General features: G+C 37.3%; 1 protein-coding gene across 1 annotated transcript in view; it reads right to left on the bottom strand.

Moving 5' to 3' along the window:
- The window catches only part of LOC6039698 (RAC serine/threonine-protein kinase), a 51,786-nt gene that overhangs the window by 2,729 nt on the left and 32,711 nt on the right, over positions 1-16,346 (bottom strand). The window contains exons 4-6 of the mRNA XM_001849205.2: positions 13,509-13,706; positions 13,293-13,444; positions 7,932-8,550 (exon numbers count right to left, since the gene is read on the bottom strand). Coding sequence (XP_001849257.1) covers positions 7,932-8,550; positions 13,293-13,444; positions 13,509-13,706 — 969 coding nt within the window. The remainder of the gene's footprint in view (positions 1-7,931; positions 8,551-13,292; positions 13,445-13,508; positions 13,707-16,346) is intronic.

Below are 16,346 nucleotides of genomic sequence, written 5' to 3'. Positions count from 1 at the left end.
TAAACTATATAAAGAGCGGATCAATGCAGCTGAAGACTGCAATGATTTTTGTCGAAATGCATCAATTATCTTATTGGACATAACATCCAAAGTGTCAACTTCGGCTAATTGATGAAGTTCACTGGTGCTGAACCAGGGAGGAAGTTTCAGAATCATTTTCAGAATTTTGTTCTGAATCCTCTGAAGTTTTTCTTCCTGGTTAAGCAACAGCTTGTCCAGATCGGCACAGCATAAAGCATGGCAGGTCTGAAAATTTGTTTATAAATTAACAGTTTATTCTTGAGACAAAGTCTAGAATTCCTGTTTATAAGTGGATACAAACATTTAATATATTTGTTACATTTAACCTGGATACTTTCAATGTGATCCTTGTAAGTAAGGTTTTTGTCAAAACCAAGTCCAAGATATTTCACTTGATCCTCCCACTTTAAATATACCTCATTCATCTTTATAATGTGATGACTTTTTGGTTTAAGAAAATCAGCCCTTGGTTTGTGAGGGAAAATAATAAGTTGAGTTTTGCAGCATTTGGAGTAATTTTCCATTCTTTCAAATAAGAATTGAAAATATCCAAGCTTTTTGTAATCTTCTTGTGATGACACGAAGGCTTCTACCTTTGGCGGAGATGCTTGTGTCATCAGCAAAAGTGATTTCTGACATCCTGGGGCAAATCAGGCAAGTCAGAAGTAAAAATATTGTATAAAATTGGACCCAAAATGCTTCCTTGAGGGACGCCAGCACGTACAGGTAGTTGATCAGATTTGCTATTCTGATAACATACCTGCAGAGTACGATCCGTCAAATAATTTTGAATAATTTTCACGATATAAATCGGAAAATTAAACCTTTTCAAAGCTACTCAAAGTTGCTTCTGGTAATTTTTTAATTAAAATGTAAAAAATGCCATCCTCACCAAGGGCTTTCATATTTTCAAATTTTTTGATAATAGATTTTATTTCATTCAGATCCGTATTAAAAACTTCATCTGATGAAAATTCTTGTTCAACAATATTCTGAAATTCTATTGAAATTTGATTTTCAATAGGACTCAAAACATTCAAGTTGAAATTATGAGCACTCTCAAACTGCTGAGCAAGTTTTTGAGCTTTTCCCCATTAGTTAATAGAATATTATCACCATCTTTTAAAGAAGGGATGGGTTTTGAGGTTTCTTAAGAACCTTTGAAAGTTTCCAAAAAGGTTTGGAATAAGGTTTAATTTGTTCGACATCTCTTGCGAACTTTTCATTTCGCAGGAGAGTGAATCTGTGGTCAATAACCTTTTGCAAATCTTTTGAATTCGCTTCAGTGCAGGATCACGAGAACGTTGATACTGTCTTCGGCGAACATTTTCAGACGAATCAGAAGCTGAAGATCGTCATCAATAATGGGAGAATCAAATTTGACTTGGACTTTAGGAATAGCAATATTCCTAGCATCCAAAATTGCATTAGTTAAAGATTCCAAGGCTGAATCAATATCAGCTTTGGTTTCTAAAACAAAATCATGATTTAAATTATTCTCAATATGATGCTGATACCTGTCCCAATTAGCTTTGTGGTAATTAAACACAGAACTATTGGGTCTGGTAACTGCTTCATGAGAAAGTGAAAAAGTTACTGGAAGATGATCAGAATCAAAATCAGCATGAGTCACTAAAGGACCACAATACTGACTTTGATTTGTCAACACCAAATCAATTGTTGATGGATTTCTAACAGAAGAAAAGCAAGTTGGCCCATTCGGGTATAAAACCGAATAAAGACCAGAAGTGCAATCTCTGAACAGAATTTTACCATTGGAATTTACTTTTGAATTATTCCAAGATTGGTGTTTGGCATTAAAATCACCGATGATCAAAAATCGAGATCTATGCCGAGTAAGTTTATTCAAATCCCCTTTGAAATAATTTTTATTTTCCCCAGTGCATTGGAATGGCAAATATGAAGCTGCAATCATAATTTTCCCAAAAGAAGTTTCAAGTTCAATGCCCAAACTTTCAATAACTTTTAACTTAAAGTCACGTAACGTGCTATAAGTCATACTACGGTGGATAACTATTGCAACTCCACCGCCATTTCGATTCATTCGGTTATTAGTTATAACTTTATAATCTGGATCACTTTTCAAATAAGTGCCAGTTTTTTAAAATGTTTCGGTTATAACAGCAACATGCACGTTATGAACTCGTAAAAAGTTGAAAAATTCATTTTCTTTCGCTTTTAAAGAGCGAGCATTAAAATTCATAATATTGATGGAATTACTTAGATCCATGATTAAACTTCAGGGTAAGAACAACATCATTCGCAAATTTTAATCCAATCTGGATAGCTTCCATCATGGATGTAGCATTACTCATTGTTTGAATCAAACCAAACAGTGAGTTTTGCAAAAAGTCATTTTTCAAACGTAACATCGCCGAGATCAGAAGATCCCAAAGCGTTGCCAGCAGAAAAATTTTCAAATGAGATTTGAGGTACCTGCCCAATTTCAGAAAGATTGGTAGAGGATTTAAAATTCGTGGATGAACCCGAACCCGAAACGACGTTAGCATAAGAAATGCCATTGTTGTTACCTAACTTTTCCACGGTAGGGGTATTTCTAGCATTGTTCGAGTGAGACAGCACGAACGTTTGATTTAAAGATGCAGGTACAACCTGACTTTGAGAAAATTTCGGTTTGGATTTCGGCTGATGCTTAGCACGAGAATCCAAAACCTTTTTCTGATGGGGCAATCCCAGAAATTTGATTTGTGATTTCCACCACAATTTGCACATTTAAATTGGGTGACTTCTTTCACGGGACAATTGTCCTTGTCGTGAGAAGAATCCCCGCAAACCATGCATTTTGGAACCATGGCGCAATGATCAGTACCGTGACCGAATGCCTGGCAACGCCGGCACTGGGTCAGATTCTGGCCATTACCGCCATGTTTCTTAAAATGCTCCCACTTTACCCGTACATGGAACAAAAACTGAACTTTGTCCAAAAGTTTCAAATTGTTGATTTCATTTCTGTTGAAATGAATCAGATAAAATTGTGAAGTCAAACCAAAGCGAGAAATATTCCCGTTTGATTTTTCTTCATCGGTATTACTTGGGATGGGGCAAAGCCAAGCAACACCTTAAGTTCGTTTTTGATCTCATCCACCGACAAGTCGTTGGAGAGACCTTTCAAGACCGCCTTGAATGGCCGAGCATTCTTGGTCTCATACGTGTAGAAATTGTGTTTGTGGTTTTTCAAATAACCAACAAAAGTTTGGTGATCTTGTAAAGATTCCGTCAACAAGCGACATTCTCCTCTTCGACCAAGCTGGAACGAAACTTTCAAATTGCAAGTTTCCTTGCAATTCTTCAGTTGCGTTCGAAAGCTGGCCAAATCGGAGACGGAAGTCACAACAATTGGCGGAGCCTTTACTCGTTTCTCGACGGCAGAAGGCTCAGTACGAGGAGAAGGTTCCTTGTCATCAGTTTCGGATAAAACACCGAAACTGTTTGTCAATGGAATTGGAGGATTGACCTCACATTCAGAATCAGAATCAGACCTCAGAAGAGGCTGTTTTCTTTTCTGTTTCCGTTAGCCGGTTTAGCGTTCAAACGCTTCACCGACGTAACGACCAAATCTTCAGAAGATTTGCGTTTACCTTTGTTTTGACGCATTTTGCAAGCAAAGTTCTCTTAAAAGATGGCTTCGTTTGTAAAATACAACAAAATTTCAGGCGGGGTTAGTCTTGAAAAGACTGTTTAGAATTTTGGAAAATAACTCAGGTAGTCTTTAAAAAGACTGTGAATTTTGTTTTGAAATAACTCTGAGCTTAGGTAGTAAAAAATACCGCAGCTCTAGTGTCCGTTCACCACGAAGGTTCGCAAGACACTGATTGATACACACGAAGTTGTCACGAGCGAATGCCGAGCACAACACTCAAACAGCCGGGCAACACGACGTAATCTCTTTCTTGCTTGTGTGGTTAAGTGTGGTGACAGCAATCATTCGAATGCAGTCATGGGCCAATTGATTGGGAATGCGGTAGAGTTTAAAGGAACGAGCTCTGCGCGATTAAAAGAGGTGGCGAGAGTTAGATGACTGTAGGTTACGCTCATTCGTTCGGATGTGTATCAAGGTCAGACGGACGTAGCGAAACGAAAGACCCAAGCCCTGCTCAAGAGATGTCAATTTTCAACATGAGAAAAGATCGCATTAATACCAAGAAAATTGCAGATAAATTTTTCAATTGCCCGAAATGCAAAATGGTGTGAATTTGAAAAGTTGAATATTACCTCTCTTATGATGTAATTTTACCTCAATTTTGACTGAAAAAGTGACATAACACTAGCAAAGTGGCAAAGTTACACATTTTCAGAGGTGAAATTACTCATTTTTTCTGAAATGTTACCATGATTATTTCTAGAGTTTTTTAAATCTAGCTGGGTGCTGAATAGTGGCTCGCAAAACGGCCTCAATTTTGAACTGTCAAAGTGGAACCAATTTACTGTTCGCCAAAAAAAGAAAGTATTGTAATCAATCATTAAAAATTGTTTTTTTTGCAAGAATGAAAAATGTGTGGCTTTTGAGGACATGGAGTTGAAGTCAAGAAATCTTAAGAAAGTTGAAGGCGAGATCGTCATTTTGTATAATTATAAATGAATGGAAGATGTTTATGGAGTCGATGCTTCCATCCAGAAGCTGCCTTTATTTTTTAATTCCGATTGAAAACCTACTGGTTTAGTGAAAATCTTCTCTGATTATTGGATCAGCTTCGCTAGAATAAGCGATGTTTTTTTTCGCTGGACCAGGAATAGCTGCAGGATTTCAAAATCAGCCAGGAAATTTATCTGCGACATCGCAGAATGAGATTCTCGCCGCAGTTCTTTGTCGCTCGTAAAAAGAAAAACCTTTTCTAACCGATTAAATCTTAAAAACACACAATTTTCCAGCAAAAAATGTCAAAAATATGACAAAATAAAACACATACTGTGGCATTCTAGATTAGCCGTGTTATGGATAAATTAGTATTGAGTTTAGGTAAGCGAAGAGAAGCGTGTTAGCGGGAGCAGTCTGTCAGTGTACGAAGATGGTGCAATAAAGCGGTGCGTTGGAAACCGCATTATTGTGTTTTATTACCAGCTTGAGAATATCACATTGGTGATCCTGCCAATTATAAAACATCTAATTTACCAGTAAGAAAGAAGTCATGCTTGTGCTTAAAAAGCCTCCTACTTTGTAGATTCGCAATTCGCAATTTTTCAGTGTAAGAACGGGCCTTGACCGATCTTATGCACTAGGTTCCCGACGAACACGCACTGCCCTTACACCTACATCTCACCCTTGCTCTGAGTCAGTACGAGCAGCACGCTAAAACACGCTTTGAGTGTTCGTGCCAGGCATGCACACCTTCTTTTCCGGTTACGCATTTTAACTCGGCCGGGGGTGGTACATTACGTAGGGTTTGATGTAAGTATAAGCGCCTAACCATTTAAAGTGTGCCTATAACAACTTTCATTAAAGCAAAAACTGTTATATTTTTAGTTTGAATTAAAAAACTAATTGTTATTTACTGTGAATTTATTGTTTTCTCCTGAAATCTTCCCTATTGTTGAGTCGTGTTAATATGTTGCTATTTCTTCTGTCGCGGTGTTTTGTTACAATATTTTGGTCCTAAGCATTTTAAAAAAGTTTTTCAAAAGTACAATAGTAATTGTGTTAATCCTTTAATCATTCCATTAATTGAGTAAGGGCTCGAACCTCACTTGCTTAAGAAAAAGGTGAAGTTTCAAAACAATGGACAGTGAAGGAAATATACTATGTAAAGATTCAATAGTAAAAGAAAGAAAGTAATTTATGAAGTAGATAAAGAAATTAACCATAGTTAATAAATTGAGATAACGAACAAGCTTAGATTGTATTGAGGGCAATTCACAGGGAAGATGAGAAATTATTCAAATAGATAAATAAAGAAAAGGCACATGATAAACAAAATTGACATCGCTGCCAAATTAAGGGAAAGCAGACAGTTTGTTACAGCAGCATCAATTAGTAAAATAGAGTGGAAAAGCGTTGAGAAATAAGAGAATCAAATGAGTAAAATCGAAATCAAATGGAGGATAGTAAACAGAAGCCGCGTTAGCAAATTAGTGAAACAAAATAAACAGAAGATAGGTGGTAGCTGAGAATGAAGAGAAGAGAAACCCCGTTGTGCGATGTTTCAGGTACATCCACAGCAGTTGACTCAACATACTGCAAATCAAAACAATACCGTCTACAATCACAAATTACTTCCCTTTCCCACATTGACGCGCCCCTTTCTTTTAGCCGCCTCTACTCTGACCCTCGCTGGTCAAAGGTTTACGAGTCGTTTCCACAGGCCACCAGCTAGGTTACACCTTGTCATCATGATGACTAAACCAAGCCAACGTGGAGGTAAGAAAATAGGACACTTGCAAGGAACCAGAGCCATGCTGTTTTGTCCAAACAGCACTACGGATGTAGTTGGGCTCCTTCCGGGATGTTCCTCGCCTGGGTGTTGTCAACCGACGAGTATCATCAGTATCATGCACCCTTGGCCTGCAAAAAAGCCTCCTACTTTGTAGATGTAAATAAAGTGGGATCATTCGGAAATCACGTTACGCATTCTCTCTATTCATCACCTAGGTCTCTAATACTCTAGATTTTTACTGTGTAGTGGTTGAGTTTAATCATTTTTTGTATTCAAGATCTTCGACAAACATGTGAGTTTTTGCCTTCCTCACTTCAATGAGGAAAGGCTATAAAACCACATGAAAAATGAACTTCTTAATTCGACCTCGTAGACCCACCTCCACCTATACCTATCGACTCAGAATCAAATTCTGAACAAATGTCTGTGCGTGTGTCTGGATGTGAGTCCGTGCACCGAAAATTATGCACACGATTATCTCCGGATTGGCAGAACCGATTTGGACCGTTTTGGTCTCATTCGATCCGTCTTATGGGATCCCCACAAGACCCTAGTTAATATTATGAAGTTTAGAAAAGTACTCACTAGCGTGCCCAGCTCTTTGAGGAAGGTGGGGCAATAATATGGACATTTTGAAAAATACGTCATTTGTGGAACAAATTTCTGAGGATGGTGGGGCAGTTGCATCATGTTGCCCCACCCTGTGCACGCTAGTGAAAGTACTTCAAAAGTTATGCTAAAAAAACGATTTTAGCTAAACTTCTGAAGATTGTAAAAAGGGTGGTTTTTGTAAGAAAACCCGTTATGCTATATATTATTAGAAAGACCTTTCCAACGCGTTAAAAAGATTGAAGGTCAGATCATCCCCATCAAAAGTTATGAGCACTTAAGTGTAATTTATACACTTTTTTGAGGCCGGATCTCAAATATATTTAAATGAAAAAGTTGTCCGGATTTGTCATGCGACCCATCGTTGGATAGGTAATCAAAAGACCTTTCTAACAAGTCCAAAAGATTGAAGATCTGACAACCCTATTAATAGCTATAAGTACTTAAGTTTTTTTTGATAAACTTTTTTGAGGCCGGAACTCAGATATTTTGATAAAAATATGCGAGGAAGGCACCAACCACCTAGGTGGAATAAGTAACGTTTTATATTATTAATCGCTCTGTAGAAGACCGAAAAAAAACATTCAAAAAAGTGACATACATGCAAAACAATTTTTTTTAAAAATATAATTCATAAACAATACTTCGTATCTCTTTACCAATAAGAGATTTAATTTTGGCGTCTTGGACAAAGTTGTTAGTAATGGTTTCTGCTACATCTTTGCTTAAGAAACTATGAGCCTTGGCACAAATGAAAACTTTTCTGAAGACAAATCTCTAAGACACATTCTAGGAAAGTTATTTACAAAATATCATAAAATTAGTGTTTCCGAAAACATTTAAATTTATGAATGAAATGGAGAATGATCTCCTACAAATAACCTTTCTTACCTGTGAAAAATGCGGCTCCTCCTGGATGGCCCCTAACGGTCCATTATTATCCGGTGGCGTCAACTCTACACTCTCGCCAGTAAACTCCGAATCGAAGTAGCGCGTATCGGTGTCGGACGTTACCAGCGGTTTGAACGGCGGCGGAATACGCTTCTGGTACAGCTCGGTCCAGTTGATGCTGGAGAAGAACGGATGCACCATAATTTCCTTCGCGTCCGTCGGCCCTCCACCCAACCGATCCTTCGGCTGTTTCATCAACAGTCCAGTCAGCAGATCGCGCGCATTTGCGGTGATATTCCGCGGGAACTTGACCTCCTCCATCAGGATCAACGTGAACAGGATGTCGTGATCACGGTTGTAGAACGGCAACCGGCCGCACATCATCTCGTACATTACGACTCCGGTGCCCCACCAGTCCACGGCCAGCCCGTAATCGTTGTCCTCGAGCACCTCCGGGGCCAGATATTCCGGCGTGCCGCAGAAGGTCTTCGTGGTGCGACCGTACGTGATCTGCTCCTTGCACAGGCCAAAGTCGGCGATCTTGATGTGGCCGTCCTTGTCCAGCAGCAGGTTCTCCAGCTTCAGATCCCGGTACACGATCTCGTGCGAGTGCAAATATCTGTGTGTGGAGAAGTGAAAAGAGCGAACAAAAACAAAATCATTAGCACGTGTGTGCACGCGTTCGTTCTTCAATGAATAACGAAGTGCCGTTACGGATGGGATATTGAGTCATTCTTAATGCACTGCGCAACTCCAAATAAGCAAGTTGCTAATTTTTAGGTCAACTAACTACGTATCCGCCTATACTTGAACGTAAACAAATTAGTCATCGGGGCGAAATTCGGCTTAAAGTGCACGGAAATGCGACTCACTTTTATGCGGCGCACGTTTTTTGGCAATGGATTTTATGGACGTTTGTTTATCAAATAAACAGAAAATTGTGTTGTCCCAAGCAGGAACGTGAAATGTGCCCTGTCACGATGGTAAATCTGGAGATTGAATTTTATTTGCTAGATCAAGCCAATAAAAGTGCGTTGTTTCAAATGAGTTAAATTGAATAAATTTAAAATTCTCGATAGAAATTCTTTTGAATCCTTAAACATTGTTTCAAAACGCAATGTTTAATTATATTTAATACTTTAAGAGCTCATGTTACCAGCGCAAGAGCCAGCCGAATGCACAACATTGTAGACTGGGTTGTTCATCGACGATAGAAAAAATTATGCTTTGCCAGAATTCATGTTGATGAGCATTTCTGTTTTTTATCTTGGAGTTTTCTTTAAAATGAATGTGCTGAAACGTTAAACATGAAAAATGTTCAAAGTTTTAAATATAAATTTTGAATATATCAATAAATAAATTAAAACTACTCAACTAAATACATGTCAAATGCTTTTCCCAACGTTGTTTTCCATTTTAGAGATATTTTTTTGGTTGGATAGTTGATTTAGATGCGTTTGGCAATATTGCAGAGGAAATTTCTGAATTTTGTTTGGAGCCATAGGATAAGTTTATAAATATATACAATAGGGTGGGTACGTTTTTGAAAAAGTTCTCGGATCAAGTTTTGGTATGGTTCCCCTTGTAGGGCATGCCCATAGGGACTTTCATGCCAAATATCAGCGCATTTGGTAGTAAACTGGCTGCGCGCATCAGGGTTAAAGTTTACATGGGAATTACTATGGGAAATTGGAACTTTTTGTTCAAACGCTTCTACAGGTCTGGGAAAATCACGCGCCAACTTCTGGTATGGTCAGGCCTATGGAGAATGGTCTGGAGAACACTTTTCCCGAAGAGAGCATATGGATTCGTTGTCCCTAGACCTGGCGCATCGGCAAACAATCCGATGTTTCCGGAATCAACGAGTTTCCCTGAAAAAGCATCAAATTTTCCTTAGCATGCTATGAAAGCTTGATGAACACCACGACGCCATACGTCAGGCAGCTACCACGTGGCTACAAGGGGAACCATACTAAAACTTGATCCGAGAACTTTTTGAAAAACGTACCCACCCTAATATACAAATATAGGGGAAAGTGGGGCAAGTGTAACAAGCTAAGGAAATGATCGTTGTAACCCATTAAAAACGTTAAAAATCTGTCGGATTTTATAATAATCATCTTATTCCAGGTCTTGACTAAGACTTTGATAGAACAAGTTTTCAAAAAATCCTGTTTTTTAATGCAAAAAAATGATTTTAATTTTTTTTATTTTCCGTATGTTCCACTCAACTAGTGGGGCAAGACGAACAACCCGTTGGGGCAAGAGGAACAATCCATGAAAAAACATGCTAATTTTCTAACAATTGAACTATTATCACCTAGATACATCAGATGAGGATGTATTTGAAACGTTTCTTTCATTTTTAGATTAAAGAATATTATTTTACTAAAAATTTGACCGTTTTTACGAAAAAGATTATTACTTAGATGAAAAAAAGGAAATTTTCATAATATCACTATATTTTGTATGGACATTTTTTTAAACAATTGTTTATCAGTTATTAAGTACGTTTATGTATTTATTTCCCAATAAAATATGTTGTTGCAGCAATTCGTATTTTTCCATACTAAAAATCCATATGGTACACTTGCCCCACCTGAACAATTTTTTTTAAAAGCTCTCAACAAATATAACCAAAAGTTAAATCATACTTTATAATAGGTGCAAGTCATTGGTAGGGACACTACTGATCTAGGAAAAATTGCATTTTGATAAAATGAGCCTTAAAACGAACCCAAAGTCTTATTTTGTACTTTCCAAATATTATAAGAAAATAAAGGTTTTTAAAAAACTTCATTCAATCTTATGCTCCGTGGCGTTTACGTCGTTTTGGCGGTTATGTGGTAGTAGAATCAGCTAATTGCATTGCTAGCAACATTTCCTTATACTGGAAATAATCAAAATTGTAAAAATTACGGCCGTACGAGCGATTGTTCCTCTTGCCCCATATGGTCGTCTTGCCCCACCTTCCCCTACCCATTTTCGGCATACTATCCACTTTTCGATCTTTAAAGATTTAAAGAATTCCGAATTATAAATTTCTACTCAGCTATAAAAAGCTACAGTAAAATGTTTAACTTTCTAGGCACACTCACTTATTTTATTGATATTTTTTTACTATTTAAAAGATAAATAAATGAAGGTTAATTAAAAATTATATCAAATAAAAAAAAAAAAAAAAACAACATGTCGATTCCTTTAGTGCAAAAAGCCCAGAGGCGTGTTCTCTATTAATAATTTTTATCTTCTTCCGACATTCTCAATAATGAAAGAGATTCCAACCCATTTTTAAATAATTTTCTGTTGAAACGATACAGACAAGTTACTAAATTTAAACAAAATCGATCGTGCGTCGAAAATCAGTCGTCCATGTTTTATTGCAGATTTTCCCAACAATTATTTCTCGATAAATGATCGGATTATGAAGCTTGGTCTTTAGTCGACAAAGCAAAAATCATTAAAATTTTAACAAAAAATGGTTGCTTGAAATGACACGGAATTTAGAGAAAAATAATCAAATTTCTAGCTACAGTTTTAAAATTTTGATATGAGAATGAGTATGAACATGGACATGCCAAATGAGCTGCTACTTTGTTACTGACATATCAGCTGAAGTTAAACCAGTGTTGGTATTCTCGCGCTCTCGCGACAAAAATTCCTCTCTCTCTCTCTAGAGTTCTCGCCGCGAGTCCCGAGCTGCCGAGAGAGACTCACCGATTGCTCGTGCTCTCCTCCAGGCTAGCTAGCTTTGGACGAACGGCTAGCACAAAGTGCTCGCGTCGAGAGCAAAAACGCGAACCAAAATGCGAGCGCGAGCATCAAGAGAAAAGTCTCTCTCTTGCTTGCTCGCGAGCAATGTTTTCCTTCTTCTCGCTCGACTTCCAACAATGGGTTTAACAATGAATCAAAAATAATCAGTGGGAGCCAACCATCCGTTCACTGGTAATCCCCTATTTTATTAGTCAATACCGGCGCCTTCCCAAGAAGCCTGCAGTTTAACAAGGGTAGGAATGTTAGTCCAATACTTGTATTTGCAGACTAATCCGACATGTCCGACGACACCGCATGAGACCGTTGAATCCACAGCATCTCATCCAAGCATCACGTGAATGATATGCTTCTTTTATTTATATTAGTGGAATAAGGTAATAAGCTCCCGAGCAACGAAGCTAAGGGAAGGTCTTTTTCATCACAACAACACTCGCGCATTTTGATGTCTAATATAAATAATTTAAACCACGATGAAATCGAAGAACCAAACGTCAGCGTTACTTTCGATCATCGACAATATAGAAAGGACTTGTTACAATGCAGAATATTTTATCGTTATGAACATTTAACGATTTATGCATTTATTTCTACGACGACGTGCCTTCCGATCAACGATGATATAGAAAGGAGAACAATTGAGAACATTTCGTATAACTGAAAAAAAAACTTAAGCAAAAAAAGTATCATTACTACAACATTATATCTGCAAACAAAGTTGTATGAAAACAATGAATTTATGATAGTATTTTTTGTATCTGTAATCACAAAATTCAAAATTTGTTTTAAAAAACCTTAAACTGCCTCGCACCGTTTTTGTTTGCTTTGCTTTTTTATCTAAGCTTGTGTGTGTTTGCGCGTAAGATTAGTAAGACGTTTAGAAAGCCTTATGAAAACTATTCGCTGCTTTTAAAATTTAAAAATTAATCCACATTTTAAAGATTTTTAAATTCGAGTTTTTTCAAATATTTTCAATCTAATTAAAATTTTAAGATAATTTAAGAATCTAACCTAATTGAACAATAGAATAAACTGTAAAGTAGCGCAAAACAAAATATTTATTATCAATAGCATTTTCAACTACGCGAGCAAGATACCCCGATCAAAGCTCAGCTAGCTAAAACCGCAACAACAAAGAGAAACCAAACACAAAGTTTCAATAAAAACGACAAACATGACATTTTTACTGCAAATAGCAAAGTCAATTCCACGAAATCCTCCTCAGCCACATCGATTGCGCTGACCAGTGCACTCTTCCGCCGATGATGGGCGAAGGAATTCCACAAAATCAACAACAAGTGTGCGACAAAAAATAACTCAAGACTGCACACACAAAAAAAAAAGTTCAACAACATCGCATCTATATTTTATGTCGCGCTTCTTCAGCCTGGTGGTCGTCGTCGCGAGCTAATAATAAATGTTTGTTTATTTTGGCCGCACGCGGTTAATTCCGACCACTGCTGGACTGGGTTTTTCCCCGCCACCGAATGCATAAGGTTCACCTGAGTCACATGTTATTGCGCTCGGATTCGGCACACGACTGCTTAATCACACTAATATGAATCATAATTTTTTTCAAAGAAAACTTACCCTAACGCAGAGATGATTTCGGCCCCGTAGAACCGGGTTCGATCCTCGGAGAAGACCCGCTCGCGACTCAGGTGGAAAAACAGCTCACCGCCGTTGACGTACTGCATCACGAAGCATAACCGGTCCACGGTTTGAAACGAATATTTGAGAGACTGCAAGGAAAAACAAATTAAAAATTAGATTCCATAACATAAAATTACTAACGTCAGAACTCACAATCAGGAAGGGATGGTTGGTGCGCTTGAGGACGCGGTTCTCGGCCATCGTGTGCGCCACCTCGTCCTTTTGCACGATCACCTCCTTTTTGAGGATCTTGATCGCGTACAGCTTGGCGGTCGTCTTCTCGCGGCACAGGATCACCTTGCCGAACGTGCCCTTGCCGAGCACCTTCAAGAATTCGAAGTTTTCCAGCGTCTAGAAAGGGAAAAGATAAAATTAACAAGGATTTTATGATACTTTGATGTTGGGACTAATGGTAACAATAGTAACAAAACCTGAAAAAAGTGTCCACGTGGTTTGTGGATGGTCCCAAAACAACATGATTACAAACCATTGCTGATCACTTCTTTCATTTCAATGCAAAAAATAAATTGACAAGATCAACTATGGTTCCTTGTAACGAGCTGTCAAGTAAGGGAGCGTACTTTTATTACGTAACGCAAAAATCGAAATTTTTTACCCCCTCTCTCCCTCATAACAAAATTTACATACAAATTTGAAAAAAATGTATGTTGCGTAACACGGCCTTCGACCCCTCTCCCCCTCAACTGCGTTACGTAATAAATGCAATGCAATTCTCTACGAAATCGGCCGATTTCGATATTTTTTTTTTGTATTTATGATTTGGCTCAAACTTTGTGGGGACCTTCCCTATGACCAAAGAAACCATTTTGCACAAGTCTTCATATAATTTTGGCAGCTGTCCATACAAAAATATTCAAAAATATGTAACTTTTGACGGAATTTCCTGATCAAAGTTGTAGGTATTGATGAGAACTATTCAGAATGGTTTCCCATAACCATTTTTTTTAATTTGTTAGATTTTTTTTTATGTTTTAGGGGACAAAACACTCATTTTTTGAGCTATAGAGAAAAATTAACAAACATTTTGCATTTTTGAGAAAAAATAGAAATTTAGCCAAAAAAAAAAAAAAACTTTTATTTACAATGTAAAATCAAATTAGCAATCGAAAAGTACCTTACAGATTTTTTTAAAGTGCACCGTTTTCAAGATACAGCCACTTAAAGTTAAATTTAATGTAAAAAGTTGCCATCTTTCAATTTTTTAAAATAGTGTCAATGATTGTTTATCCTTCAAAATATTTTTATTCGAAATGTTTAGCAAATTTCCAATAAAATTAGACCTCTAGATGCTGAAATACAGCGAAGAAAAGAAAAATAAACGAAAAAATATATGTTTTTTAAGTCCCACCAAACATTTTCTAATGCCAAAAACTAATGGTCCAATTTTCAATGCTGAAAAATGCATTATTTGTAAAATATTTGGAAAAAATTGGAATCATGACTCTCACTTTTTGCATGGGCGTAGGATTGAATGCAAGGTAGTACACTTTTTCAAATAATCTGTTAAGTAGCCAGCATTTAATTTTTTTACAAAAAACATTGTTTTTTCAAAAATTATAAGTTTTAGCAATATAAAAAATAATAATAAAATATTTCGTTATGCACACAAAAAAAAAAAATCGAACGAATTATTGATTACCTCTGGGGTATATCCATAGCATAGCATAGCATAACGGGTCTGCACCACGCTGTAGGGGGTGCCACAATGGTCAATTCAATATTCTTAGACAATTTGATTGCTGCCCGGTACAACCAAAAATATCTAAGAACGTAAATTTCCACACTGTGCTCCAAGGCTACGCCCATACAGTCCCGTGGGGATTTGGGAGGATGTTTTTGTTGTTCACTAGTGGCAAAAGTGCAGGAACCCATGCGACTTTTAAAAGTGAACGGAATATTTTTGGGAGGTTTGGAATGGGGGTTAGGGTAATTTCATCGGGCCGATGAAAATGGTTGAGTGCGTAATGTATTTAATGATTTGAATGTTTGTAAGTGTAAATGTGAGTCTGTAGTGTATTATCTAATAAGCATATAGTTTTGTAATAATGATAAATAATAAATATAATAAATATAGTAAATAAAATAAATATAATAAATACAATCAAGATGATTCCAGGAAGCTGTAAAAAAACAGTTATTTAAAACATAAATGCTCCAGATGGTTCCCATGCTGTTTTAGAAAGTTTCGTTAATTTAAGCAATTTGATCATATATGGTATGAGGAGGTGGTATATTACAGGAAAGGAATAGGATAAGGAATAATATGAACATTTAAATAAATCATATAGTGAGTAGACAAATTTACATGTAAACATTTGATTTAAAAAAATTCCAGGAAGCTGTAAAAAATGAAAATAATTTTAAAACTAATACTCCAGATGGAAACACAAATAAAACAACAAAGACACAAGAATCCTAAAACGCGGCTTCGCACCTTCCACATAATTCGACATGAACACGATCACGTACACAGCACAAAAAGAACGCCACAAAAATCCATCTTCCCGGCGCTTCTGCTCACACGATAATGACGCGCAATAATATTCATTAGCACAAAGACCCCCCTCACCGTATGCATGATATGAACACGATCACGAATACAGCACAAAAAGAACGCCACAAAAATCCATCTTTCCGGCGCTGCTGCTCACACGATAATGACGCGCAATAATATTCATTAGCACAATGACCCCCCTCACCGTATGCATGATATGAACACGATCACGAATACAGCACAAAAAGAACGCCACAAAAATCCATCTTTCCGGCGCTGCTGCTCACACGATAATGACGCGCAATAATATTCATTAGCACAATGACCCCCCTCACCGTATGCATGATATGAACACGATCACGAATACAGCACAAAAAGAACGCCACAAAAATCCATCTTTCCGGCGCTGCTGCTCAAACGACACTGACGCGCAATAATATTCATTAGCACAATGACCCCCCTCACCGTATGCATGA

Source organism: Culex quinquefasciatus, chromosome 3, assembly GCF_015732765.1.
Source record: "Culex quinquefasciatus strain JHB chromosome 3, VPISU_Cqui_1.0_pri_paternal, whole genome shotgun sequence".
NCBI lineage: Eukaryota > Metazoa > Arthropoda > Insecta > Diptera > Culicidae > Culex > Culex quinquefasciatus.
Note: the sequence above shows the minus strand (reverse complement) of the source record. Positions and strands in the feature narration are given on the sequence as shown.